Source organism: Gobius niger, assembly GCF_951799975.1.
Source record: "Gobius niger genome assembly, chromosome: 21".
Classification (NCBI taxonomy): Eukaryota; Metazoa; Chordata; class Actinopteri; order Gobiiformes; family Gobiidae; genus Gobius; species Gobius niger.
In genome coordinates this window covers 20225951-20253924 of record NC_136872.1, presented here as the reverse complement: position 1 = coordinate 20253924, position 27974 = coordinate 20225951, and the positions used below count along the sequence as shown (strand labels likewise).

At 42.2% G+C, this 27974-nt stretch overlaps 1 protein-coding gene across 2 annotated transcripts in view; it reads right to left on the bottom strand.

The window, feature by feature from the left end:
• nhsl2 (NHS-like 2) overlaps positions 1 to 27974 on the bottom strand; it is a 189317-nt gene that overhangs the window by 16337 nt on the left and 145006 nt on the right. For both annotated transcript variants that reach the window (XM_079579864.1, XM_079579865.1), the window contains exons 3-4: positions 16847 to 16992; positions 8804 to 9062 (exon numbers count right to left, since the gene is read on the bottom strand). In XM_079579864.1, coding sequence (XP_079435990.1) covers positions 8804 to 9062; positions 16847 to 16992 — 405 coding nt within the window. The remainder of the gene's footprint in view (positions 1 to 8803; positions 9063 to 16846; positions 16993 to 27974) is intronic.

Genomic DNA, 27974 nt, shown 5'->3' with positions numbered 1-27974 from the left:
GGTTCTTCTTTTGCATGTTAACAGGTGACAGGCAGGAGTTTACTGTCTGAAGCATGAGTCCTGGTGATTCTTTCATTTATTTAGTTTCAAGTGGGACAATATGCATTAAAGCGGCTCGATGCAAGTTGGCCATTATATACTCATTACTGCCACCTCAGGTCATACGTGTAACTGCACTTTCTATATTAAGCTCATGCATGACGGCACTTCGGACCCGAAGTGACACCTTTTTGAGTGACAGTGCAGGATTTTCTACACCTTAGGACATTGCTGGAACATTTAGGGGGAGGAAAATAAATCATTTTTACATTTTTAAACCCAGTATAGTCCCTTTAATGAACATTAAGACAATGTAAATGTACCCGAATTAGCTAACTCCTCCTCACTTCTCCCCGTTTGCCATAATGACTACGCTCGAGGGGGAAATCATGCCAGATTTACCAGGCTTTAAAGCACAATGCATTCCAATGGGGAACTAGCGGCGATATGGAGGTACTACAGCAATGGCGGCCCCTAGTGTGGTACCATGCCTGAATCCAGTAGATCAGAATCGTGGTCGAGTGTCGTGGGCTCGAGCACTCACCCATATGAGTCAATGAATCTAAACGGCAAACACTGACATTTTTTGGTTATAGTCTGTTTATTTTATTTTTTACCGTCTATACTTTTGTCCCCATAAAGTTCTTCGTAGTCATTGTATATAAGACACCACTATTTTTCACATTCCCTGCCTATTCTGCACACCTCAGTGTTTCTGTGAATGTCTCCCATCTTATCTTAGATCCCAAGAGCCAGATCTTTTCTCTTCAATCCGAGCGCGGGTCACTCCATTACATTAATATAAATGCAGCAGCAGCAGCAGCAGTATCGTTCATTTAGCTCAATAATGAGTGCCCGACTTACAGTATAAACAGTAGACTGGGCACCCTTTGGGGAAAACATAATGTAAAGCACAACAACCACATTCAGAAATATATAGGTCATATAAAATCTTCATACACATATCCTGTCCCAGTTTCTTCCTTTAATGTTCCCCATTAGCCTTCACCAAGTTAGACCTCTACAAACCGAAATACGTGAGATTCCTGCAGTTATTGTGATCAAATGTTCCAAAACACAAAGATTGGAGCTCTCACTGCCGTCTCAATCCCTGTCAGAAACATCACAGTTTGACATTTCTCTAAAATCGTCCAGCCCTGGGGGGGACGAGGACCTTCAAATGATGTCAAAAGAGTCGACCTCATGACCAAAACGCTTTCCCTCTCCTCCCGCTCCTCAGACGCCTCACCATTCATAAAAAAATAAACCCCCCTTCTCCGCCCTTTTCCTGAATCGGTGCGGGGCAGAAAGCGGAACAGCTGTGACAAAATGTTCCCACAACGCGCCCCATTCATTACCGGCCCCGTCTGCCATTCTCAACTCGCCCTCCTCCGCTCCCCATGTTTTATTTCTGTGCTCCTCTTCTTTTTTTTTTTTGTCAATGTGTTTTTTTTTTTCTTTCCTTCTTCTCTCTTTTTGGGGTGGAGGGAAGAGTGCCGTGTTTCCATGGCAACAGCAAGTGGACCGAACGGGAGCTGCTGTACCTGTTCAGTGGTTCAGAGCCGACGAGGACCGACAGAGGCTGAGCAAAGACAGGGGGGGGGATCCAATGTGATAAACAGAACAAGGCTGAAAATGACAATATTTGACCTGAGATTTCAAGGTGTACAGGTAAAGGGTGCCTAAAACAAGTCAGATTTGAATGGGCAGGTCAAATGATCTGTATTTTGGAAAGTAAGCACATAATGCACTTTAAAAAAAAAAAGGATGTAAGTTGTTTTATTGTTAACGTAATTCAGCCTGTATAGAGCTCCACAGTCCCGCCCCTTGCGGTCCTGTTGCTCCGGTCCGGAAGCAAAAAAATCCCTGTCTACACGACCGTCGATTTTCCAAAAATTCGTCACCGCAAAAGCTAATCACCTATGTAGCAATTCGTGACCATAAAATGTTTTAATTCAATCCAAAAAGAAGACATAATGTTGAATAAAAGGCAAAGGTACAAGGCTGTGACATAATTCACTTCCTGACTATAGAAACTCCGTATCCCAAGAACCATTGCGACATCGCGCCCGCTGGTCAAGGCAACCAGGTTTTCAGCAAACACGGCGAGTTTCTTTTACTTTGCAGACAAAAGTTCTATATTATTTCACTATTAAACAATCTGAATCCTGCTCATTGGAATAAAAATGATAGGTGGTTTGTTTAATTGGATCGTTGGGAAAACATTTTTGATCCATCTGACATTTTTCTTACTATCAGTGTTAGATCTGGATAAAACGTCAACTCTCTGCCTGCATTATGTTTTAATACATTGTTTATAATATGTTGTCTACATTACAATAAATAAATACGCGTAGGAACGTGAAGCTCCACCAATCAAAAGCCTCGTAGTAGATCATGGGAAACTGTATTTTTTCGTAAACTAGATCGATCTCATACGTGCTTTTTTCACCTGCATCTGACTTTGCGGTCGCTTTATAACCACAGAGCTGGATTCAGCCCAAGATGACGTAGTCACGGAGTTAAAGACTTTATTCGAAATCAATACGGTCTCAAAGCAAGGGGAGTTTTACTTCCGGACCGGAGAGGAGGCGGGACTGTGGAGCTCTATAGACTCAGAGACAAAAGCATCGATGAGAAAGATTGCCGGTGAAGGGGTGGAGGCGGGTCGCATCACAACTGGGAAGCTGACGAGTCATGAACGCTGGAGCTTAAACGCAGGACTGTGGGGGATGATTGGCTGTGACGAAGATGTGGCTCTGCGCTGATAGGCTGAGGTGGAGGTGTGACCCTCATCATTAGCTGGAGATGCTGTAGGAGATGCTGAAATGAGTCTTCCAGGCTGAAATCTTATTCCATTGGCTGTTTTTTCCTGACTTGTCAGAATTACTCAATTGAAGGTCTTCATTTCTTAATTCCAGACATTTTAACTTGCAGGAAGCCATTTTGCTGCCCAATTGACCTTTCAATGCCTATTTGAGAACATGAGGATTATGCCTGTTGTCTTTTCAGTTATTTTGAAGAAGTAGTACTATTATTTTAATTTGATCAACTTTTATTTTTTTTTTTAAATTTCTATTATTTTATTGAACCTTTATTGTATAACTTTCTGTTTCATCTATGTATATTAATGGATTTATTTACTTGGTTATTTATTATTTTTTGTCTGTTTGTTGTTCTGCTCGTTTTTTTTTCTGTTAGTTTTGATTTATTCACTATTGTTGAAATATTCTATGTTGGTCTGGGTGTGCGCTTGTGAATGTGTGTGGGTATATGTGTGCATTGCATTAGTGTTACTGTTTTTCAGTCTTGTCGTTTGCCAAGAGTTTCATGAGCCGTCGTTGCTGGAACGTTTACTCTTTAAGAGCTACAGGAAGCGGGGGAGACAAAGCCACAGCAGCCTCTCCCTCCTCCACAGCAGGAGCAGGGGCAGACCCCAGACTGGTCACATTTTATTCAATACTGGACTAACATAAGAAAAGATCAACTTTCCAAGAGCTTGTCCACACGACGATGGTGCCTGTTATCTGACAAGTTGTTTTTTGGCTTTGAAAGCGGAGAAACAGGGCACACATCACTACTTTCTATGGCAGAAGATCCGGAGAATGTCTGATAGCAACGTTTGCTATGAGGTATGATCGATACAGACGGCATCTCGTCATAGAAGGGGGCGTGGCCTCGGCGAGGGGGGAAATAGAATCTTTTGGGAAACACAATTTCCACTCTTTTTAGCCATTTTCTGGTGGAATATGAACTTATTTATCACATACAAATAAAGTCAAGTGTAAATCGGGTCCATATGGATATTTTCTTACAGCAGATTGTTCTGTAGAAGTAGCGTTAGCATTAGCACGATGCTAACATGAAGCATTAAGTTAGCATTCTCTGTTTTTTTTAATGTATTTATGGGCTGTTGATCCACTTTTCCCCTCCCCATGTCTGTGTATCTTTATTTAGTAGAAAACTATATTCATAATTCAGCATTTGTTAAAGTAGTTTTTGAATAATTAGAGAAAGTTTTGATTTTTCTCTTCGAACATGACCACACTTCAAAAAGTGAATATCAAGCATTGGCTTAAATGACTTGAATTGAGGAAATGTATCTTGTTTTGAGCGGTTTTCACTCATTTAGACACTTTTCCTGATCGGACCAAGTTTACTTTGCTTGTTTGAGGACATTTCAGACCAGTTCTAGGGTAAATCTCGATTGAAATAAAAAAGTAAAATTGCCAATGAGATAAGACCAATTTTCTCACCCCATTGGCAAAGAAACTTACTTGAAATAAAGGCGAAATGTATCGAAACGAGTCAGAAACATCTCAGAACAAGTGAAATAATCTAGGACAAATGCCCAAGAACTTCTTAACTAGTCAAAACAACTAAAATTTGGATCATTGTGCTCAAATTGAGATGTTTATACTAGTTAATTACTTTTTGCAGCGCATCTATAGGCGATTCCAGAGATGCCATCTGCATCTATTAGACAATGACCGTTTTGGGGGCGGGGTTTTAGACTAGGTCGATTCCATATCCAATGAGAAACTCTTTCAATCTAAACCCAGCGCAGATACTTTTTGGAAAATCGTGTTTAGTTCCACTGAGGCTGCTGTAAGTTATTCATTGAAACTCACATAAAAGAAGTGCAAGTCTATGCATTATTAAAAACCAAACGCTTACATCCCCATGTGATCGTGTTGCATCACCGGCTTTTGTTTACTACTGTTGAGCATTTCCCTCCGCAGACTGGATCGTGCCGCCTTGTTCTTATTGACTTCTCCCATATATTCCCCACCTCCTGCCTTATCTACTCCTCTTCAAACACTTCTCCTCCCTTCACCAGTGACATCTCCGGCGGGGTCCAAGCACCGACGTTCAGACATTCAATAAACTATTCATCGGACGTTATGGAAATTCAAAGCACAAATTGAAGTCACGGGCGATTCGCGATGACTCGATTAGCCCCAATTGCCTCATTACTTGTGCACAGCGTGGGGGCCAGACCGCGGAGCTCGCCATTCTGACACTATACGAGGAGAGGACGAGGGGGGGGGGGGGGCGAAGCAGTTGCTATGCCAAAGCCCCCACACTGGTCACGTACGATCTCCTATAGAAGACGGAGCAAACACGAGAGGAAACAGGAGTGTCAGAGGGATGTGGACCGCAGCATACTAACACGGAGAGAGAGGAGAGCGGCTCCACGTCATGGTTTTCACATCAGAGCCGAGCGAGGGAGGGAGGGAGGGAGGGAGGCAGGGAGGACAGAACTTGCGTCAGAGTCGGAGAAACCTGTGAGTTACAGCTTGTACCGGACAGAAAAGGCAGAGCAGGGCTAAGTGGACTCGGTGTGCCTGGTGTGAAATGTGACCTGGTTCATTGTTTGGTGCATTAAAAGTCTCACTCAACCATGCACAGCAAAAAGTAATCCAGCAATTAGTCAGATTATTCGGAAATTAGCAAATTTGCTCCTGATTTGAGAAGTTCATATCAAGAAATGTGTCTGTTACACTATAAAAAGTAAATATCAAGCATTGGCTTAAATGACTTGATTTGAGGAAATGTATGTTGTTTTGAGGGGTTTTCAATCATTTAGATCTTTTTCCTGATCGGACCAAGATTATTTTGCTAGTTTGATGACATTTCAGATGGTTCTCTGGTAAATCTCGCTTGAAATAAGAAAGTAAAACTGCCAATGTGACAAGACCATTTTTCTTACCCCATTGGCAAAGAAACTTACTTGAAATAAAGGCGAAAAGTATTGAAACGAGTCAGAAACATCTCAGAACAAGTGAAATAATCGAGGTCAAATGCCCAACTACATCTTAACTAGTCAAAACAACTAACATTTGGATTATTATGCTCAAATTGAAACATCTAAACTAATGTAGTAAATTCCTTTTTGCAGTGTATGCACTAACAATTAGAGAAAAAAAACCCAAACAACTTAATTCACTTGAAATAAGATTGATGTAGAAGCGAAGAGTAAAAACATAGATGTCTCATGTATATATGTCTTTAACCCCCGCCTGAACCGAGCACATTTTCTCCAGTTTGGATTTACCCAAAACGAAAAGCATAAAAATAGCGACAAACACGAGGATGAAAACAATACAAAAATGTGATTCAAAAGCAACAAAAGAGCGAGAAAGACGCACCGAAAAAGGAGCAAAAAGACGACAAAAACAAGATGAAAACACGACAAAACCTTTTCAATAATGTGACGACAAAGATGCGATCACTTTTGTAGGTCTTAGCTTTCAAATGAGGCGTTACACTGGTGCTCTCAGGTCGAGAAGATTTTAGATTTGGGTAAAGTCAAACTGGGGAAAATGTGCCCGATTAAGATGGGAGGTAAGAGGTTAAATTAGTTCAAGAAAATCTGACATGTAGATTACATATTACTATTTTGATCCATAGTTTAAAGCAGAACTAAGTAACTTCCCTCTGGGGGTAATACAAGTATTAATGGGATGATTCATCTCCCCCTGGTGTCTCTGGCCAGAAAACCACAATTGTAACACCCCTGCTTCCGGGTCTGAGGCGCAATACACACTAAAAGAATCACGAAGAAGAAGCTAACAGGCTAACGGGCAAAGCTAACTGCGGCCAACGCCACTTAAACAGTATTTACAGCCAAGTTTGAGTGAAAAAAAAAGATCTCTATCGTGTAATTGGATGAACAATATCCCTCTGTCCCTTTGTCTTTTCTGTCAGTGTAGTATTTACTCTCACGGACAATTAATAAGTTAAAGCCGTAACATGCTACGACACCTGCAGTGGCGCTTATGGCCTCTAGGGGCATGAGTTACTTAGTACTGCTTTAAAGAACAGAGATCAGGTCAGATAATTTGACATTATGTATCGTCAATAGCAACAATAAGCAGGATATTCTAGTGGCTATATCTTTTATCAAGGCAAAACAATCCAATATATGCAGCTAAATATGTAAAGAGTTCAAGGTAAGCATTAAAAACAAATCAATGTATGCTTGTAATTCTTCTCTTTGTAGCATCTTTGTAGACAGTGACAGTAAAAAATTGTTATAACATTGAGAGAATTTGACCTTATTTTGAGTCAAGTAAAAAAGATCTGCCACTGGATTGTTATTTTTGCACTTCCCCGGCAGATTTATTTTAGTCGCTTACTCATATCAAGGGCAACTATAATTATTTAAAGATTCTTTTTGCAGATTTCTTGGATTCTTTTTGCAGATTTATTATATTACGATTAAAATATTAAGCCACTTTTTGTTGATCAAATGAACTCGACTTTAGTTTCACTCGTCCACAATATAAATTAAATATCATTCATGGATTTGAACGACTTGAATTGAGAACTAGGGACGTCACAAGCCCAGATTCTCTTCCATTTTCAATTTTAAGTTCCCGATTTGAATTATTATTTCTGTTTAATACAAAATGAATATGCCTCATTACATCCCTATCTTGTTCTCCTCATCTGACCAAGATTGCGTTGCTGATTTGATTACGTTTAGACTGGTTCTAAGGTAATGTAGCTTGAAATAAGAAAGTAAAACTATCAAATTATGTAGGTCAAATGCCCAACTAAATCTTAACAAGTCAAAACAACTCTATGGGGCTCATTTACTAAACGTTTGCTCATGTGAAAAAGTGAATCAGCTGCAGAGTAATTTATGTAATTTTTATTCATGCAGAATTATATCAGATTTGGGGCCCTAAAACTGTAATACAGGCACTTTAAAGCAGTACTAAGTAACGTGTTTACCTTCATAAATGCTTTTCGTAGTCCCTGTGGGGGTAATACAAGTGTTTATGGGATGATTGGAGGGTCTTTCATCTCCCCCTGGTGTCTCTGGCCAGAAAACCATGTTTGCAACTTGACTGCCACCGGACCAGAGTCACCAATACACACTAATGGAATCACGAAGAAGAAGCTAACATGCTAATGGGCAAAGCTAACTGCGGGCTCACGTCACTTTAACCCCTTAACTCCCACCTGAACCGAGCACATTTTCTCCAGTTTGGCTTTACCCTAATCCAAAAGCTTCTGGAACAAAAAAGGTGTGAAAATAGCGACAGAACTGAGATGAAAACAATGATGAAGATGTGACAAAAAGAGAAAAAAATTGACAAAAAAAATGTGACAAAAAAATGACAAAAAATGAAAAAAAAAATGATTAAAAAAAAAAAGACAATAAATGTGACAAAAATGTGACAATAAATGACAATAAATGACAAAAAATTGATTAAAAAGATGGAAAAAAATCTGATGACGTGAGGAAAAAGATCCATTTAGATGAGTTTTGTAGCTTTCAAATGAGGTGTTACACTGGCCTACAGGATTTGGGTAAAGCTGAACTGGAGAAAATGCTCTCAATTCAGGCGGGAGTTAAGAGGTTAAACAGTATTTACAGCCAAGTTTGAGTGAAAAAAACACCTGCAGTTGCGCTTATGACCTCTAGGGGGAAGAGTTACTTAGTACTGCTTTAAAATGACAAATGTGGTGCAAAATAACTACAAACATGTACTATTTTTCAGCTTGCACTCGCTATTTAGCACCTCTCTTGATAAATGACCCCCAAAGAAGAAGAAGAAGAAGAAGAAGAAGAAGAAGAAGAAGAAGAAGAAGAAGAAGAAGAAGAAGAAGAAGAAGAAGAAGAAGAAGAAGAAGAAGAAGAAGAAGAAGAAGAAGAAGAAGAAGAATGTCAAACAGAGCTAAAGCAGCAACAAAAACAAAAAAAGACAGTACATCATTTCTAAATCTGTCCAAAGTCCGGTTCCGTTACCTGTGATGTCGAGCGGGATGAACTGAGCCGGCGTGCGTCGCCCGTGGACCCAGCGCGGCTTCTCGGCGACGGGAGGAGGAGGAGCGGCTGAGGTGGCTGCGCTGCTGCTGCCGCTGCTGTTGTTGTTTGTGCTCCACACCAGCAGGGGGCGGTCCGAGCCGCAGGGGGACGGCGCCGGCGAGGGGGAGGCGTTCGCGATGGACCTCAGCCCGAACACGGAGGAGGAGGTCTCATCCTCGTACAGCTGCTTCGACGCCGGCTGTGGAGGGAACACAGAACCGTCATCTGTACTGGGGACCTTTTCTGTAGTGACTGTTTTTGGTAGGGACGCACGATACAATTTTTACCGATACGAGTGCTTGCCGATACCGAACACCGATACGAGTACAAGGCAGTTTCTTCAACAGATTTTTTGGTTTATAGACTGACTTTTCCACAGCAGATTGTTCAGTTAATTTGCTCATTTACATTTCCTTGAGTAAAGTAGAATAGTTAAGATGAGTTATATCAAGGTTGAACAGATGCTATTTTTTTTTCATTCAATATTATTTTTCATTTTTATTGCACTGTCCATCATAGACAGAACAGCTCATATCCAAAAGCTCCTCAGTGCTTGTGCTTTATTCATTTATCTATAGCCAGTAGCTTCAGAATTTTGATTGTTTCGCTGCAGCTCATTTTGGCTCAATATAAACATGCTGTGTCTCTTTATTTTGGATTTTCGGAGGACTTTTTAGTCGCTGGGTTAGTTTCAGATGAATAAGCCCCTGGATATAAAACGCAGCAAGAATTGCCTGAACTGTTAGTGGTGAGTTAGCGGCTAGTTAGCAACATTAGCAACATTAGCAACATTAGCTTCTATGTTGTAAACACTGCAGACGCTGCAGCACTAACAATATTAAGCTCTGGTTAAATCCAGCACAGACTCTGATTTAGGGAGTGTCGTCTATAATAAAGTCAGCTCTATGTGGAATATTGGATTTACACCAATGGGCGCTGGCTGCTCTGCTTTTTGACAACGACACTCGGGGCCGCCATTGCTGTAGTACCTCCATATGGCTGCTAGTCCCCCATCGGAAAGCATTGGACTTTAGACACGTTAAAAACAACTTTCAATTTTTTTTTTTACTATCTATAGCTAGATATTCCTCTTGTGATAACGCTGGGTTAGTTACAATTAAAGAGACCAGGCTGGTTTTTGTAAGAAATTTCGAAATCTCGTACTTAATGAGGGTTGGACTGTTAGCATTGGAGCAGCGTGAACTACAAGTCACTTAAGGGCCGAGTCTACAGTGAAGATCCCGCCCTTATGCCCTTTTTAGGAACATGCTTCCTCAGAGCTGGGGAGGAGGAGTCTGTAAACCTGCCATGACTTCCCCCTCGAACGTGGTCATTGTGGTAAACGGGGAGGAGTGAGGAGGAGTCGTCTATTATATATACAGTCTATGATTTCCACTAAAGAACTCTCCAGTTTGTTGTTAGAGAAAAGGAGAGAGAAAAGGAGGCCACACATTAAGTGGTATCGGTTTCTGGTATTGGGACCTCATTAATGAGTTCGAGTATGAGTACAAGCATGTGATATCGGTCCGATACCCGACACTGCACAAAGCATGTGAGAACTAGGAATGTATCACTTTTTGAAAATGGTAAAAAATGGACTGAACAACAGTAGAGGGTTCGATATGTTTTAAGATTAAATTAAAAGAGTTTTAAAGTACGATTATGATTTGGAAACCCTCTGACTCTCTTTCTGTACCACAGCAGTGATATCTGACGTTTTACAATTGCAAATAATGTTTTTGTGAAGAAAAGACGAGGGAATAACGTTGTAAAAAGCTGTTTGTACGACTTCTTGACATCTTCTGCTGTCCGACTTTACCACCGCCGTTGTCCAGAAGAATCTATTGATTATTTGTCTGACCGACGTGTGGAGCTGCGAGTGCTTCAGAAAATGCCATTTTGTTCCGATCCCGTCCACACCGGAGCTTTGACACTTTGACAGTTTCAGGCGTTAAAAATGTACGAAATCTCTGCCCCGGTTGTTCGACATTTCGGAAACATTTTGTGGGTTATTTCGCTCCACTCTTTCAGGCCCGTGTTGTTAATGTCTAAAGGCCGATCCATTTCTAAAATTAGTCTATTTCTGCAGTGTCACCGCTTGGCCGTTTTACAAGAAGAACCGCTGTAAATCCAATTAAAGGTGAAATCGATCGAGACAATTCAAGAAGGAGGAGGAAGAGGAGGAGGAGGAGGAGGAGAGGGAGAGGAGGTCATCGACGCCAAAATAGGCCTGTCCCGTTCGCCTGATTCAGGGCAGGGAACGCACAAGGACGCGGAGATAAGGCAGGAGAACATACTTTATTTTTAGGCGTTAGAAAGTTTGGTGGGAAAGGTTGCGGTCACTGGAATCAACAACTAAACATTATCTGTGTTGCACATTATCAGAACGATCTTTGAAATGAAGCTTCAGCGCAAATTCAACCTGGAAGACGTACCTGCAGCCTCATTCATCGCCTCAACATCACTAATCATCCAATCACGGCCCCCCGGCTCAAGCCACACCTTCGAATCAGCCAATCATCGCAGCTGCTTATCCCGCTTCCGCCAATCATCCCCTTCTTAAGCCTCCTGGTCAATTACTCGGCCTTTTCCCAGCCGTCCTGTGACCTTCCTCCACCCCTCCTCTGCTTGGCCTCTCCTCAGGTCGACCGGCCGCCCCGGGTCTCGCCCTCTGACCACCACCAGTGCCACCAGGCTCCGGGGGAAGATTCTGGCCATCATCCATCGGCGCCATACTCCACATCATTAATGCAATTACAATTCACGTTCAATGAAAGCGTTCTAATGCAGTCTGTCTCTGTGACTCTCTTCAGGTTGAAATCATTTTACTCAAGTAGAAAATGTAGACCCAAATAAATACTTACTACATCAATAAATAAACAGTTTGAGTGTAAAAGTCTGATTTATGTCAATGATGAGAAACAAAAATCCTAATATATCTACAGAAAATACCATAAAAATATATATTTCGGAAGAAAAAGGGGCACGAGACACAAACTGCACTTATTTTAGCTCGACATGAAGCTTTTGTAACTTTAGAAATTCACTCACAGCGGCAGAAATAACTATTTTTATTACTGAAGTATGTAAGACTATAAAAATACTTCATTACAATTTTACTTAAAGGAACAGGCCACCATCTTTCCATACTGAGATTTGTTCTTACCTGAGCTTAGACGAGTTGATGCGTACCTGTCTGGTCTTTGTGTGTGCGCTCAGTCACACAAAACGACCAAAGATGTTGTTAGCATTTGGCCTCTCCCAATGTATTCCTATGGCTCCAAACGGGGAGAAGTTAGAAGCGACCAAGCTCTTCCACGGGTGCAAAGACCAGACAGGTATGTGTCAACTCGTCTAAGCTCAGGTAAGAACATATCTCAGTAAGGAAAAACGGTGGCCTGTTCCTTTAAGTAGAAAATACTGAGTGACATAACTATTCAAGTACAGTTTCTTCACAAAGTTACCGAAGTATTTGAGTAAATGTGACTAGAACTACTCGCCTCTGGTCCCAGGGAAGCTCCAAGCAGACACACTTGGAATTATGGCTGTAGAATGTGTCTTAAAGGGGCTAGATGCAAGTTAGCCATTTAATACTCACTACTGCCACCTCAGGTCATACATGTAACTGCACCTTCTATATTAAGCTTGTGCATGACGGCACTTCAGACCCGAATTAACACCTTTTTGAGTGACAGTGCAGGATTTTAGAAGCAGTTGTGGTGAACAGGTCTGGGCTCATTCTACACATTAGGACATTGTTGAAACATGTAGGGGGAGGAAAATACTTAATTAAATCCTTATAGTCCCTTTAAAGGTACACTGTGTAACATTTTGGACTATACTGTTGCCATCAGTACAGAACATGCCCCTAATGACCAGCTCGACACAGAAAATGCTGTTTCTGCAGGGGATAATCAAAGAATGGATCTGGATGAGAACAAATCAGGACTAAAAACACACTTATTAGCATCTACGCCTGAAAAACACCAAACTTAACTGCATAACCATAGCATTAAATGAAGTTATCTCCACTTAATAAAGCCCAAAAGCGGCTTCACAGAACAATAATGACACCCGTTAAAAAAGACTATGTTCATTTCAACGCTATCATCTACTCCAGCACTTTTACAGCTATTCAGACCCAATCCCAGTCCCTTTACAACAAAGAACACACGGTCGTAACGTGAGGCGGGAACGAGCCAAAGTCATTGTTGTGGGAAACGCCGTGAATTTTTATTGAAATGAGCCCAAACAGAGAGAGACAATAAGTTCAGAATTCTCTATAATGGGTTTCCCTGACGTTTCTGTATACGAGCTGTGCCGCAACATCAAGCTAACGACACTTCAGGGAAATAGCCCATTAGCTATTAGCCACACAAGCTAAAGCAAATGCCTTTCTGATTACATGCATTATTTGTTTTATTGGGTGTAAATGTAAAGTACTCAGGTAACGTTTTCACCAATTACTCAAGTGTTTATCGATATTCCCTTCGCACGGCGGTGATTTCCTTCTCACAGTCTGGCTAATTACTTTCACGGAGGCCAACGTCAGATTCCTCCTCGCGTCGGCTGATAATTTAATTTGGAAACTGACACAACTGTACGACAGCAGCGATGACGAGTGTGGGGAAACGGCGTGACTAAGAGCGGTGGGCGTGAGGGCTCCAGAGGCTTTTGTTATGAGACGAGTGACGGGTTTCTGATACGATGACTGAGTGAAACGGAGATAAACCACAACAACAAAAGCAGGAATTGTGAACTGGATGTGCAGCGTGCAGGTCCCATTCTGAACACAGCACTCGAAATTGTGAATTGTAGATCAGGGGTAGGCAACGCCCTTCACCACAGAACCTCTGGCAACCAAGATGATTTTGAGAAATATTATTATGCAAATAAAAGATCAAATACCTGTTAAAGTAAGTCTTAAAATGCGAGGAAATAGTGTCAGTGTTTTAAAAATGTCCTGTCAGAACATCCCTCTTGGTCATATAATGTTAAGCAGTGATTCTCAACTGGTGGGTCGGGATCCAAAAGTGGGTCACGGAACCATTTTCAGTGGGTGGCGAGTCTATAGGGAAATTTTATTCAATATTGTCCGTCTGAAACTGCATGGAAACACTAACTGTGTCTGTTAGAATGAATGTTATTGGGTTGTTTGGATCATAATTTCATGGAAATCTACTGCTTGTTCAACAAAAACGTGTGGAAAATACAACATTTTATACAATATATGACAGATTACAGTTTTATTTGGGTCCTCAGCTTGTCATCCGAGGGTAATGGTGGGTCCCAAAACCACTCGGGAACCACTGATGTAAAACATTGGTATTTGCAGAAAATAGTTCTTTACTTTAGGCGACAATATTGAGGTTCGGCCCTTGGGTGTTTTGGCAATGAGGAAAATTGGTCTCCACGACGCAAACATGCCTATCCCTGATATAGATTGTAGGGACAAAATATCATTTTGGAATATATCGCGATACTTCTTGCCTTTACACCGATACTTCCAATACTTTCATAAAATATGTTCAGTTAAAAGGATGAACTCGTGAAAATAGTCGTAGTTAATGCATTAAGCTGGATTTTTTTGCATTTTCAGTTACAATGTGTGTATGCTGTTCCTCAAAGTTTGTGTTTAGAGGCATTTTTATCTTGCACTCCTTTTCTATTTTTCCAGGAAGTTACAGCACTTTGCTACATTTTGTTGCAACCTCCCTCTCTCTTGCATTTTTTGCCTCTTTCTGCAAGCTGCACTTATGTTTCTGTTCCACATTGTTCCACACTGGATACTTTTTGTGGGGTTCGGTGGATTTTTATTACTGCAGAAACTACATAATATCCATCCATCCATCCATCTATTTTCTTCCACTTTTCCATTTCCGGGTCGTGGGGGCAGTTGTTGGAGCTGCCCAAATCACATTGCACCGGGCCCGACTACATAATAGTCCTTTAAAAGCAAACAAACAGCTAGCTTGTGAGCTAGAGACGTTTGTGACCGACACATTTCTTCTTCTGAGACACTGAAGAGGCACCAAGAGCCCCCCACACCTGCAGCACAGTGGAGGCGTCACAAGAGGAGCTACAGGAAACAAGGAAGGGACAAGCGAAGAGGTATCCGGGCAAGACTCACAGCTAAGCCACACATAACAATAATAATGCCTTACACTTGTATTGCACTTTACAAGCCTGTATCAACAAGTTTCTCAAAGCGCTACAATGTCGTCATTATTCGTTCACTCCATACTCAGTGGTGGTAGGCTGCTGTTGTAGCCACAGCTGCCCTGGGGTAAACTGATGGAAGCGAGGCAACCAGGAAGCCTGACCAGGAAGCCAGTCAGGCAAACGGTCTCCCATCCAAGTACCGACCAGGCCCTTCAGTTTGGGTGCCTTCTATTGTTCTGGCCAATGGACGCTCACTGGAGAATAAAACAGATTAACTGCTAAGCTCTTCCCCGAAGATGGTGAAAGACTGTTGTGGAGCGGAAGGAGCTGCGCAGGAGGAAGAGGAAGGAGGAGGAGCTGACCAGTGCAGGACACAACGCTCTGAAACAGGGACAAACCCGGGAGGAGCTGCACCGTTTCAGAGGATCAGAGGAGACTGAAGGCAGCCAGGCTTCCTCCGGGAGCTACGGTTTCCCTGATCTCCAAAAACATGCTGGTCAGGTTTACCCACAGTGGCGGCTCAGTCGCAGCGGCTCAGGACTAACACCTGAACACTATTGTGCAATGACAAATAAAGCCCTTACTTACTTAAAATGTTTTAAAAATCATGTGTCCAAAGTGCTGTTATTGGAAAAGAAAGGAGTGATGATAAAAATGCCTAGAAACTATTTAAAGCAGGCGGAGGCAAGTTTCCTTGGTGGAGGGCAGGTTTTCCTCATCGTCAAAAGACAAAGGGCTGGACCCTCCAATTGAAGCAATTGAAGTAAAGCATCACTTTCTACATTTGCCAGTGTTGTACATCATACACACTGGAAAAATGTCCACCTTAAACTAGATAAATTATTAAAATTTGCTGAATAAAGTTTTTTTCTATGTTAAATTTGAGTTGGTTTGAACTAATCTAAGATCAGATAAAAACACCAACGCCAATGGAACAAACAGAAATCCCACTGGAAATCAAACAAATTAACTTTTACTGTAAAAATTATTTATTTTTCACTTGAAATTATACAAAATATTCTGAATTTAGAAAAAACGTGTGCTTGTTCCATTGGCAAGAACAGGTTTTATCTGCTTTAAGGCCAAATCTACTCAATCTTTAGATTGAGTAGATTTGAATACTAAGTCATTTCTTAGTATTCTTAGAGCATTCTTTTAGGATTATGGCCTAAAAGGGTGCTCTGCTAAGACATTTTAAGGAATTGACAGTATTTTTCACATTTCTAGAGTACTTTAACAGGCATTTGATCTCTGATTTGGGTCATAATATTTCTCAAAATCAGCTCGAGGGCCAGTGTTTGTTGATATAGTATTACTGCCTGGTATTGCGATATGATCCGATATTTTGTCGCAGCCCTCGTAGGTAAGTTTCATACATAATTATTGTTCTACACAAGTAAATGGAGACTGTGCCCATATTGTGATCCTGATTGGACTTGAGATTCATCTTCTGGCCTTACATTCTCCATCGTGGTCATTATATGAAAATGAAGCGTTGGACCGAGCAGAAAAACCATAACCGTGTCGTCAGAGTAATAGAAAGTATTACCGAGCCGCATTAGCAATTAGCCGAGGAGGTAAATCAGCTTTGTGCAGTGTCATGGACTCTGCAGGAGTTCATATCGACGGCGCCGAGGCCTCGAGACACAAATCGGAGATGATTTTTAATCAAGCAGCGAGCGCACAGTTCAACAGCGCGGCCGTTACTTCTCTCACCGAGACTAATCTCCTCTGATACTATTTTTGAAATGTCTGGGGAGCTGCAAGACAAAAGTCACAGTCTTAACAGCCAAAATGAAGATATGTTTATGTATTTATTACCAAGAAGATGAAGTCCGGCCTCTTGTTGTTGACGGACACTGGCGACCTGCTCAGGGAGGTGGTGGTTTCATCGGAGCTCTGCGACGACGGCGGGTGGCGGAAAGTCTGACCGGTCAGTTTAGAGTCGTACAGCTGCTCCTCAAAATCTGGACAAAAAACAACAAAACAAACCATGAATATGAGAGGAGATTTTCAGTTTCGCCGATTTCTCAAAACACTTATGCATGAACGAAGCAAAACGAGATCTGATGAGTGGACTACGGTATTAGATATGATCAAACATGAAAACCTTCCTATGAAATAAAGGCAAAGATTTACATTCAACAGAAATGGCAGAGACTCATGAGTAACTGCGTAAAAGGAAATCGCTCGATCTGCCCCTGCCCCCTCTGTTAGGAAGGTGATTATTGTCCTTGTGAGAGAATCATGTGCTGTGAGTAAAATCATACACAAAGACAACCTTCTTCAACGTAGATTTCTTCTTCCCTGATGGCACGGGTATATTCCAAGATGACGATGCCAGGATTCATCAGGCTCGCACTGTGAAAGAGTCCTCTGCACAATCGACCAAGGACGCCTCTCGTTCTGCCCATTGTTGGCGTTTCTTATTAATAACTCCATCTCTGCGTCATCTTCCAAGCCTTATCGGCTCCTGGCTCCCCTTTGACTCGAGGACTATTTAAACCCTCTTCTTTGGAAGCATAGTTATACCTGAATGACCAACACCACCACAATGTGTTAACACATTGAGGCTGCGCTGTTTTGGGGATTTAGCTGTAGAGTGCCAACAATCCAGACCATTTTTCATGATATTTGTAGCATCACAGTGTATTCTATGTTATAGCCGTGGACACATGCTGTGGCTTGTTTGAAAGACGAAACTCTAAGCTCTCCATAGGTGGAAACAGTTTAATTTTACGTGACTCGGTTCCTGAGAAATCCCAAGTTAACAGAGGCTAGTTTTGATTTTTTTTCTAAAAACTGAGATATTGTGTGTTTTATGAAACACTCTCCTTTCTGATAACTCCTCTCTCCTCTCTGGACGGACACTAACGTTATGGAAAGAGGCAAATGCCTAAATATCTCTGTTTCAAGTCAATTTTCAAGGAGAACATTGTGATGGATAACACAACCGAGTGTTATCCATCGTTTTTTATGGCGTGTTCATTTAAACAACCTGGTTCTCAGATAAAAGACTTTAACAGGATGTTTCTCAATCGTACTTGGACTGATTTTAACCATTTCAAATCTCAGAGAAATGTTAAAATCTCAACTGTTTCAGTATGTACATGGGAAACCGCTCTGCTTTGTCAACTCAGAGAGCGAGAGAGAAGTGTCGGGACTAAAAAAAGAAAAGAAATGCAATAATATATTTAAAATCTCCAGATCGTGACTTTTCACAAGTTTTTGATCGTCATTTATTTCACTTCTGTTCATCACAGAGCTACCAAAATCTTAGCTTTCAAATGAGGCACTACTGTTGCTCTCCAGTCGAAAAACTTTCAGATTTGGGTAAAGCCGACCTGGGGCTCGGTTCAGGCAACAACAGCAGGCGATTTCTCACACGTTACAAACTCCAATATGAATTCCTCAGACTATTTCACTATGGCAGGATTACGCTGGTCCCTCACACGTCGGCCTTTGAAAGCCCATCGTCCAGACGGCGTCCCGCTGACAGCGCCAACCTCTCACCGGGACGGGGCGGGTGTTGCCCGGAGACACGAGGCCAGCGGCGACGATGAAGAAGAGGATGTATCTCAGCAAACCCGCAGTGAAGAGAGATCTGTTCACCGGAGCCAGACCTTCAGGCACTCGAGCGGATTCCCGTCAAAATATTGTGACATAATCCGGTGGTTAATTACACGGACGCACTAATGAGATGTCAGGCTATACGTGGAGGTGGAGGAGCTTATGTAACGCTATTACATCATGCGGAGTCTGTATAGGAGGAGAGAACAGGGCGAGCAAAGGTTTTCCCTGGATATAACAGAAATGAGAGAATGTACAGGGTTTTTTTTTTCTTGTAGAGAGTGGATTTCAACATTTTCCCCTCAAGTTACAGCTCAAAAACCACTTGTGTGGAGGACGCTCATTGAAAGCTGCAGAGTAAAGACATTGCAGGTGAATGGGAGGGAACAAAATTATGTAGAGATATCGATTTGAATCTTTTGCTGTGTATTACGGACATTAATATGAGAAGAAAATGTATTGCTAGTTTTCTGTCATTTCATGTTTTCATATGTGACGATGCCATAATGTCAGGTGCCAATGCAACTCTATGGGAGAAACACATTTCTTGTAAGAAATGTCCGAAAAGAAAATCGTTTTTCATGCTACGACACCTGCAGTGGCGCTTAAGGCCTCTAGGGGCACGAGTTACTTAGTACTGCTTTAAGATTTCCCCATAGACTTAATATTGATTGACGTCTTGCGCTCACTCCTCCCCATTTACATTAATTACTCCATTCGAGAGAGAATCCCTGATCCTGTGGTTAAAAATATGATACTCATCCCAGTGTTGTCACAAGGGGCACAGCAATTATTATTAGAAAAAAAATGTTCTTTGGAGCCAGGCTTTTCACCTCTTAACCCCCACCTGAACCGAGGACATTTTCTACAGTTTGACTTTACACAAATCTAAAAACTTCTTGAAAAGAGCGTCAACATAGCAATGGAAATGAGGATGAAAATGTAACAAAAAGGTGACAAAAAACAACAATAAAAGCAACAAAGAAGCAACAAAAAACGTACCAGAAAGCAACGATAATACAACTAAAAAGTGACTTAAGAGCGACAAAAACGTGACAAACACATGGTGAAACCACGACAAAAAAGCAACAAAAGAAAGGATGAAAAAGCAACAAAAACACAACCAAAAAAACTATAAAAACATGACATATAAGAGACAAAAACATTACAAAAATGTGACAAAAAAGTTAGGATCAGTACAGGCCTGAGCTTTCAAATGAGGCGCTACACTGTTCAGTCGAGAAGCTTTTTGATTTGGGTAAAGGGTTCAGGCGGGGGGGTAAGAGGCTAAACAGTGTGAGTGGGAGGTGTAACAACTCAATTGGAATCCCTTTTAAACAGTGGCTGTTTGTGGAGTCGCTCCAGGCCACCAGGGGGAGGTATTGCAGGAGTGTCAGCTCCCGGGCCATGAAGACGAAAGAGCAGTGTGTTCCTCACCCACTGCCATGGCTCGTCCTTAATTGCTTTATCTGTCTTTAAAGGGGCTAGTTGCAAGTTGGTCATTTTTATACTCACTACTGCCACCTCAGGTCTTATGCATAACTGCAGCAGCTTCTATATTAACAACCGACCCCAGAACCTCCACACACTTACCAACTCCACACAGTCATAGATCGTCTTGCATTCCCGTTGATATTCACAGTCTACATATTGTAAACCAGCTGTTCGCCTTCAGAACTGTCCCCGTTTCTCGCAGCCGTGCAGGATAAACACGCTGCCTTTATATCATAAGTTTGCCGTGTGTCCGCCCACGCCCGCCCGAGCTCATCTTCCCTCTGTGGCGTTTGGGAGAAGCGCCAATGACACGCTCCCTCGTCTCTACGTGAGGCTTTGAAAACCGCCCAGCAGGAGGAAACGTCCACAGAAAGTCACTTTGTGAGCCGCAATTACTGTACGTCTCAGGGCAGCGGCGGCTTCTGCTCACGCCGCATGGATGTTCCGCCGCGTGAACCGCTTATTTACAAACACACGGACAGCTCGGCCGCGGTTGTGTAAAGGTTACTGTGGCTATAAGGCTGGTACAGACAAGCCCCAAACAGAACTGAATTATAATAGTGTCTTTTCCTTAAAAATGATTGTTTGATAAGCCTAAAAATCCGAAACCATGATAATAATAATCAAAGTGGTCAGGGAGAACCACCTCATGGGAGAACCACCTCAGGGAGAACCACCTCATGGGAGAACCACCTCAGGGAGAACCACCTCAGGGAGAACCACCTCATGGGAGAACCACCTCAGGGAAAACCACCTCAGGGAGAACCACCTCATGGGTTGCTTATGTCGGCACCAAGAGCAACAAACACATATATAAATATAAATAAAGGCTAGATGTCTTAAGGCAGAGTCACTTCCGGCATAACGGGCGGCCATCTTGCCACAGGGAAGCTTTCTGGCGAGCTCAAGTGAAGAAGAATGATGGAACATGTTGAAATAAAGATTTTCTTTTTCTATTCATATGTATGCAGTGTCATACCTACCTCTGAGGTTTATAACAAACCAAGCCGTTTGAAAATAGGTAGAAAATTTAGCAAGTTATGGTTATTTAAAGGTACATGTACCGTAAAACATAATGTTACGAGTGAGCGAGCTCCCTGTGGCAAGATGGCCGCCGTGTGAGACATCTAGCCTTTATATATATCTATGGCAACAAATACCATTGTTGGATCAGAGAAGCCATCGAGATCCGGAAGGGCGCCCCCCCCCTCCCAGACTGTGAACCGGGACAAGGGGGCGTGTCTTTCTGCGACTACAAGCAGGAAGACAGAGCCAAATACTGTTTCAATCAGCTGATCAGACACGTCACAGCAACACCACGTGACGACCTCTGAGGAAGGCCACAGTTGTAGCCGAAACTGTCAAGTATGAAGTCAATATAAAGGTGAGAGGTAGTAAGAGAACATAACAGCATCATCACGAGAAAACCTACAAACTACAGTCATTTTAAGACATTGTTTTTGAAAGAAATGGTTTGTGGGAAAGGCTCACTGTTCGTCGTACTATCTCTGCCATAGCCTTGACTGTGGTGCTCAGACTCTCAGCCTCTGAATGTTTGCTTGTGTATCAGTATGACGCCTGAAAGGGCATTCATCCCTTTTCTGTGGAAGCATAGACAGACTTGAATGGTAGGACTAGCGCAAAGTCTCGAGTTCATGTCCAATGGTAAATAAACTTCTCTTGTATAAGACATCCAGACTGCTGCTTCTTCTTCATCTATTCTCTCAGACACCATTATTAATCTCTAACACTCACGACCCACTGAAACTATTGGGCCACCAGTTAGAAAAGCGTCCTGTTGGAGATCCCTGTTTTAGAGTTTAAAGCATCCAGTATCTTCGAAGTCAATTGTATCGTTTATTGTGATATTTTCCTGCTTCAATACATTAAATCAAACTTCAGAATTTGCTATCCCGCCACGCCTCGATACAATCAGCCCAAACCTCCACCGTCTCCTCATCCTAAAGAGAATAAGTCGCTCAAATGATCCTTCTGAACGGGAAGAGATGAACTGAGACGACTCCAGGATTGAAAGAGAAGAACACACCTCTCCTTGAGCTAATGGATTATATCTTCATCCTGCTTGCATCAGCATCTGAAACTTAAAGTCGCTTATTTCCAGCATCCATCACTAAATGAAACCCCAGAACATCAGGATAGTTTATAAAATACATGACTGGTGTTGTTTTTATCTTTGTGCATGTAAATGTAGCTTCGATCACGTCAGTAGTGATCTCAGAGCGGAGACACAGATGGACGCTGTAAGTTTTGAAGTCGACGCAGAGGAGGAAGTGACTCAGGCTTGTTCTATCTAAAGTCCAACCAATTACCTCCCACTCACACCAAACCAAACGCCATTAATCTCCATGAGGAGGCTCCTCCGCGGACACGGGCAAACTTTCTCCATTCAACGCCAAGAAGTTACACAAATGAGCTCTAAAGTTATAAAAGGAATGTTAAAAATAGCCTGGTGTGATGGTTATGCAAAACACTGCCCCCGATCCATGGGTTTAAAGGGATGTAGAGCATTATAGCACTGCTTTAGAATCGGCAAAGGGTTCACAACCGGAAACAGTAACGGCATGAAAAGGCTTATGTGCAGCCAAACAACATCTCAAACACAAAAATGATTTCAACATAAACTTGCCATTCATTAACCGTTTATAGGGAACTCATCGAATACTTAAAGGAACAGGCCACCGTTTTTTCCATACTGATATGTTATTACCTGAGCTTAGACGAGTTGATGCGTACCTGTCTGGTCTTTGTGTGTGCCCTCAGTCATGCAAACAGACCCAAAGATGTTGTTAGCATTTGGCCTCTCCCAGTGTATTCCTATGGCTCCAAACGGGGTGAAGTTAGAAGCGACCAGAAAGGTACGTATGAACTCGTCTAAACTCAGGTAACAACATATCTCAGTATGGAAAAATGGTGGCCTGTTCCTTTACAATATAGTCCCCCCTTTTAGAAAATCCCCATTTTAATTTTGTGTAATTATACTTTGTAGTGGAACACTTCACGTAACCATATTTAAATAGGGAAAACGTGGAAGAGCTTGGTAGCTTCTATCTTGACCTGTTTTGGAGCTATAGAGGAGAGAGGGAGAGGCTAAATGCTAACGCCGTCTGTGCTGTGTTTACGTGACTGAAGGCACGGGTGAAGATCAGACAGGTCCTGAAGAACTCGTCAAAGCTAAGGTAAGAACATATCTCAGTATGTAAAAACGGTGGCCTATTCCTTTAAGAGTGTTATTGGGGGACATAACACAAGTTTATTTCTGTTCTTGGGGGGTGATGGTATTCAGGTTTTGTGATATTGATGTTTGAATGATCACACCTCATGTGATTGTGCTTTACGTGCAGTGGGCGGGGTCAGGCACCGCCAATATCGTTTGCCTTTTGTCAAGGAAATACTGTAAGTATGAATAACAGGTGCAACGAACTACTTAACTTTAGGTTTCTGTGAACAGGGCGTATGATCAAATATGGTGCCTGCCTTTTTCATGCTGTAATTTCACTAACTTCACTACGTCCTCCAAAACCAACACATACATCATCACTGAGCACAATTATTCACCAATAAAATGTGTGAGTTTCATCAACTTACCAAGGTTAGTTTTGAAGTTATGTAAAGAAATGTATCATGAATATAGCCAGACTTGGGTCTTTTTCAGAAAAACAGGAAGTTGAGAGCGAGACCGGTCTCTGCTGATTGGTCAAATGCTACAGAGGCGGGATCTGTGATGTCGGGTGATCTCTTCTGATTGGCTGAGTGAGGACCACATGCTTCTTTAACGTTACGCCATTATAGGCAAGTTTGGACGTGTTTTTGTCACATTTTTTAAGCGTTTTTGTCATGCTTTTCGTCTCTTTCTTTGTCGTGTTTTTATTTCGTCACCTTTTTGTCGCTTTCTAGTCACTTTTTTGTTGTTTTTTTGTCACTTTTCTGCTTCTCTCTTTTATTGCTTTTTTTTACCTAGTTTTCATCACTATATAGTTGCCTTTTTTTCGAGAAGCTTTTAGATTTGAGTAATGCCAAACTGGAGAAAATTTGCTTTAACCGAGCTTAACCCAAATCTAAAAGCTTCTTCAGTGGAGTTTTAGCCTTTAGGCCAGGGTAATTTGTAATCTAAGGCCTACAAAACTTACTTTTTCATCATATTTTGTTCCTTTTTTGCTGCGTTTTTGTAGCTTTTTTGCGTAAAGTCAAACTGGAGAAAAAGTGCTCGGTTCGGGCAGGGGCTAAGACATTAATTAGGATTCCTTTGTGGTTTACCAAGCGCTCGCTCATGTGCTAAAGTGTATCAGCAAATACAATACTCCATAATCATCCCAATCACTTCTGTTTGTAATATACTGAAGCCCGGCCTGTCAGGGTGTCTGTTCTCTCTCTGTGTGGACCGTAGTCTCTATCGATGGCGTCTCAATCCCCTAATCGCTCCAAATTGATCAGGCGTGATCTCTTAACTCCGCACAGGCTCTTCATCTTTGTTTTGTGCTGAAGCGATTCTGGACGGATCCGTTTTCCAACAAGACGACGCTAAAAGCTACAAAGCGGTTCCACAGTTAAAGGTTAATGAGGTGTTTTTTAAAGGTTTGGGGCGATTACGTTTGCAGACGAGAGTTATTGTTATATATTTACCACAGCGCTAAATGACAGGGCAGAGGTCACCATGGACCAACAAAAACTTTAAGGGCCAGATCTTGTGGTTCATAGCACAGGCTGTAGAGAAGACGAGTACGCAGACGGGGGGCGCTCCTTGCAATCTTCTGTGTCATACCTGGCGCAAAAAGTGGGCAGGACAGGAGGGGGGGACAGACTCTCATTGCGATGTTGTGGTGCCGCCCCCTCCCCATGCTTTCCCCAAACCTGCGGAAGGCGGTGGTTTGCGAGGGGGGGTTCTCCTGTACACGCGTAACATGCTGATGCAGCGCGCATGTTTAATAAAGATTAAAGAAATAAAACTGTCCCTCCGCTGCTGCAGATCCAAGATGAGCAGGCGGGACAGAGAGGCAGCAGCCTCGCGTTGGACACCGTTCGAATGCGCAAAGTTACGAAATGTACAGGATTTAATTGATCAGAAACTGTCATATCGGCTGTGGAGGAGTTGCAGAGTTATGCAGCAGTTGCAAGAAAACTGTAGCGTAATGGAACATTTGCGCTACAGCTGCAGGATTCTTGGAGCGGCTGAATTTGAAAAAAAAAAAAAAGTTGCTATGCGCCCTGAGCTGTGGCTACACAAGGAGCATCATCAGGAGGTAAACACTGAAAAACGATGGAAATGTCACCTTAAAATGCAGATCAGACCTGATGTTGTTGCACTTGAAGGCACGTGTGGTTTATTTATGGAGAACTGTTGTTGTTTTGGTGTTGGGGGTGTGCGCGTTGATCTACTGTAGAAAGTAGGCCCGTGCGTAACCTACGCTCAAACAGACTTTTCAAGGCAATTTTGCTTTTGTTTTCAATTTGACAACGATCCTAAGGCAGACAAGGCAAGGGATGTAAAGAGGAACATAATGTGAAGGTTGCCATAGAAGAGTAGCGCGAGTGCTGCTTGTAATGAACCATGCCTCAGTCGGCCTCTTTTTCTTAAAAAACGTCCTCTCCCTAGCGGCGCAGCAAAACCTGCGTTCAGAGTTGCGCACGGACTGCGTCAGTCACAAGATCTGGCCCTAAGTCTCTGTCTCTTATAGATCCGAAATTATCCACAAAATTCAACATAAAATCCATAAGATAGGTGGACAAACAGGTCCCGCCCCCCTGAGGCATAGGAAGTTGTGGGTTGGCTATTGGCCGATACTGAAAATACCTAAATATCGGCCCTGCGGCTGATACCAGACAACCTTCTTACACAGACAGAACATGCTAACTCCACACAACAGGTCCCATGTGATCCAGGGGTCAAACCCGGGACCTTTGTGCTGTGAGGCGAGAAAACTCACACTAACACACATTCAAGCAGGGATTAAAAACCCTCCTGTAAACTGTGACTGAAAGGACTCTCTAAACAGCTTCAAGCTGTGGGATCAGTCCACAGGGAGGATGGAGTAGCAGGATAGTAGCCCGGCAAGCCAGACTACACACTTTTCCTAGTCCGGGACCGGGCATGATTTCTTTGAGTTTCCAATGGCAACGACAAATACATTAACCAATCAGATCGAGTTAGTGGTTTTACAGTGTCATCGACCTGTGGTTGTGCGGCGTGGTAGCGCAGTGGTTAGCATGTTCTCCCCGTGTCTGTGCAGGTTTCCACTACCACTAAAAACATGTACAATAGGCCAGGATGAATGAGAGTGCATGGGGGACGACGGACGAGCCATGTATGTTCATTAACATGCACTGTCCCATCAAATAAACCCATAAATAAAAAAATAGAGACAAATGTGAACGATCTGTGCCACAAAAACCAAACCAGACACAAGGATTCGGGTCTGAAGTTTGATCATGTGATATTATAACATTGCCCATAGTTTAAACTCTCATCCCCCACATTGTCTCCTGTTCGACTTTACCCAAATCTAAAAGCTTCTGGACTGGAGACTTACCGGCCAGTGTAACGCCTCATTTGAAAGCTAAGTCCTACAAAACTGCACTGCAAAAAGTATTTAACTAGATCAGTATAAACATCTCAATTTGAGCAAAATAATCAAAATCTTAGTTGTTTTGACTAGTTAAGAAGTTCTTGGGCATTTGTCCTAGATTATTTCACTTGTTCTGAGATGTTTCTGACTCGTTTTGATACATTTCGTCCTTATTTCAGGTCATTTTCTTTGCCAATGGTGTAAGAAAATTGGTCTTATCTCATTGGCAATTTTACTCTCTTATTTCAAGCGAGATTTACCGTAGAACTGGTCTGAAATGTCCTCAAACAAGCAAAGTAAACTTGGTCCGATCAGGAAAAGTGTCTAAATGAGTGAAAACCGCTCAAAACAAGATACATTTCCTCAATTCAAGTCATTTAAACCAATGCTTGACATTTATTTTTTGTAGTGTGAGCTAGTTTTTCCGTACATTGTTGCCATGTTGTCGTATTTTTGGCGCTTTTTCTGTCACTCTTTATGTTGCTTTTTTGTCTCGCTTTTGTTGCATTTTTACGTTTCTTTGTTATTTTTTTCCATCACTTTCTTCATCGCCTTTTTGTAATTTTTTTGAGGCTTTTTCCGTCATTTTTTTTGTTTTGTTTTGTTACATTTCCTTCCTTGTCTATGTCTCGTTTTTTGCCGCTATTTTGACTCTTTCTTTCAAGCAGCTTTTCAATTTGAGTGACACCGAACTGGAGAGGAAATGTGAGGTTAAACCGAGGTGGAACAGCAGAAAAGTCCACGTCGGTAACTATGGCAACTGTCAAAATCCAGATTTCTAGTCTAAGTTCATGGCTTATTTGTCTGTACATGAATCAAAAACTGTCACAGAGTCAAAGTCAAGGTCTAATAGTAGAATTAAACTGCCTGTTGTCGTTGGCAGTACCATGAATGAGCCCCTCAAAGGGAATCAGCAGCTGAGACTAAACGGCCGCTGAATGAAAGGACACTAAACTGTTCTGCCATCACCTCCCCCTGCTGTCACGGCCGCTGTGCCCACGACACATTTTGATATATGAAAACTGCCTATTTAGCTGTATTGTTGGCGAAAATAATTGATTTAAAAAGTGCCTGGCTCCCGCTCCTGAACTTGCAGAGTCAGCAGAGGCTCGGTAAACAGCGAGAGGCAGAGAGCCGAATGTAACTCAAGGCGAAAACACTCGGAGCGTTACAGAGGAGTCAGCGAGAGGCTAAACGGGGATAATGATGGAAATACAGCGGAAGTAAGAGAAACCGTGGGATAGATTGAAACTTATATCCTATTTTTGTGACCAGTTTATAGATACAGACACATCTCCTCATAG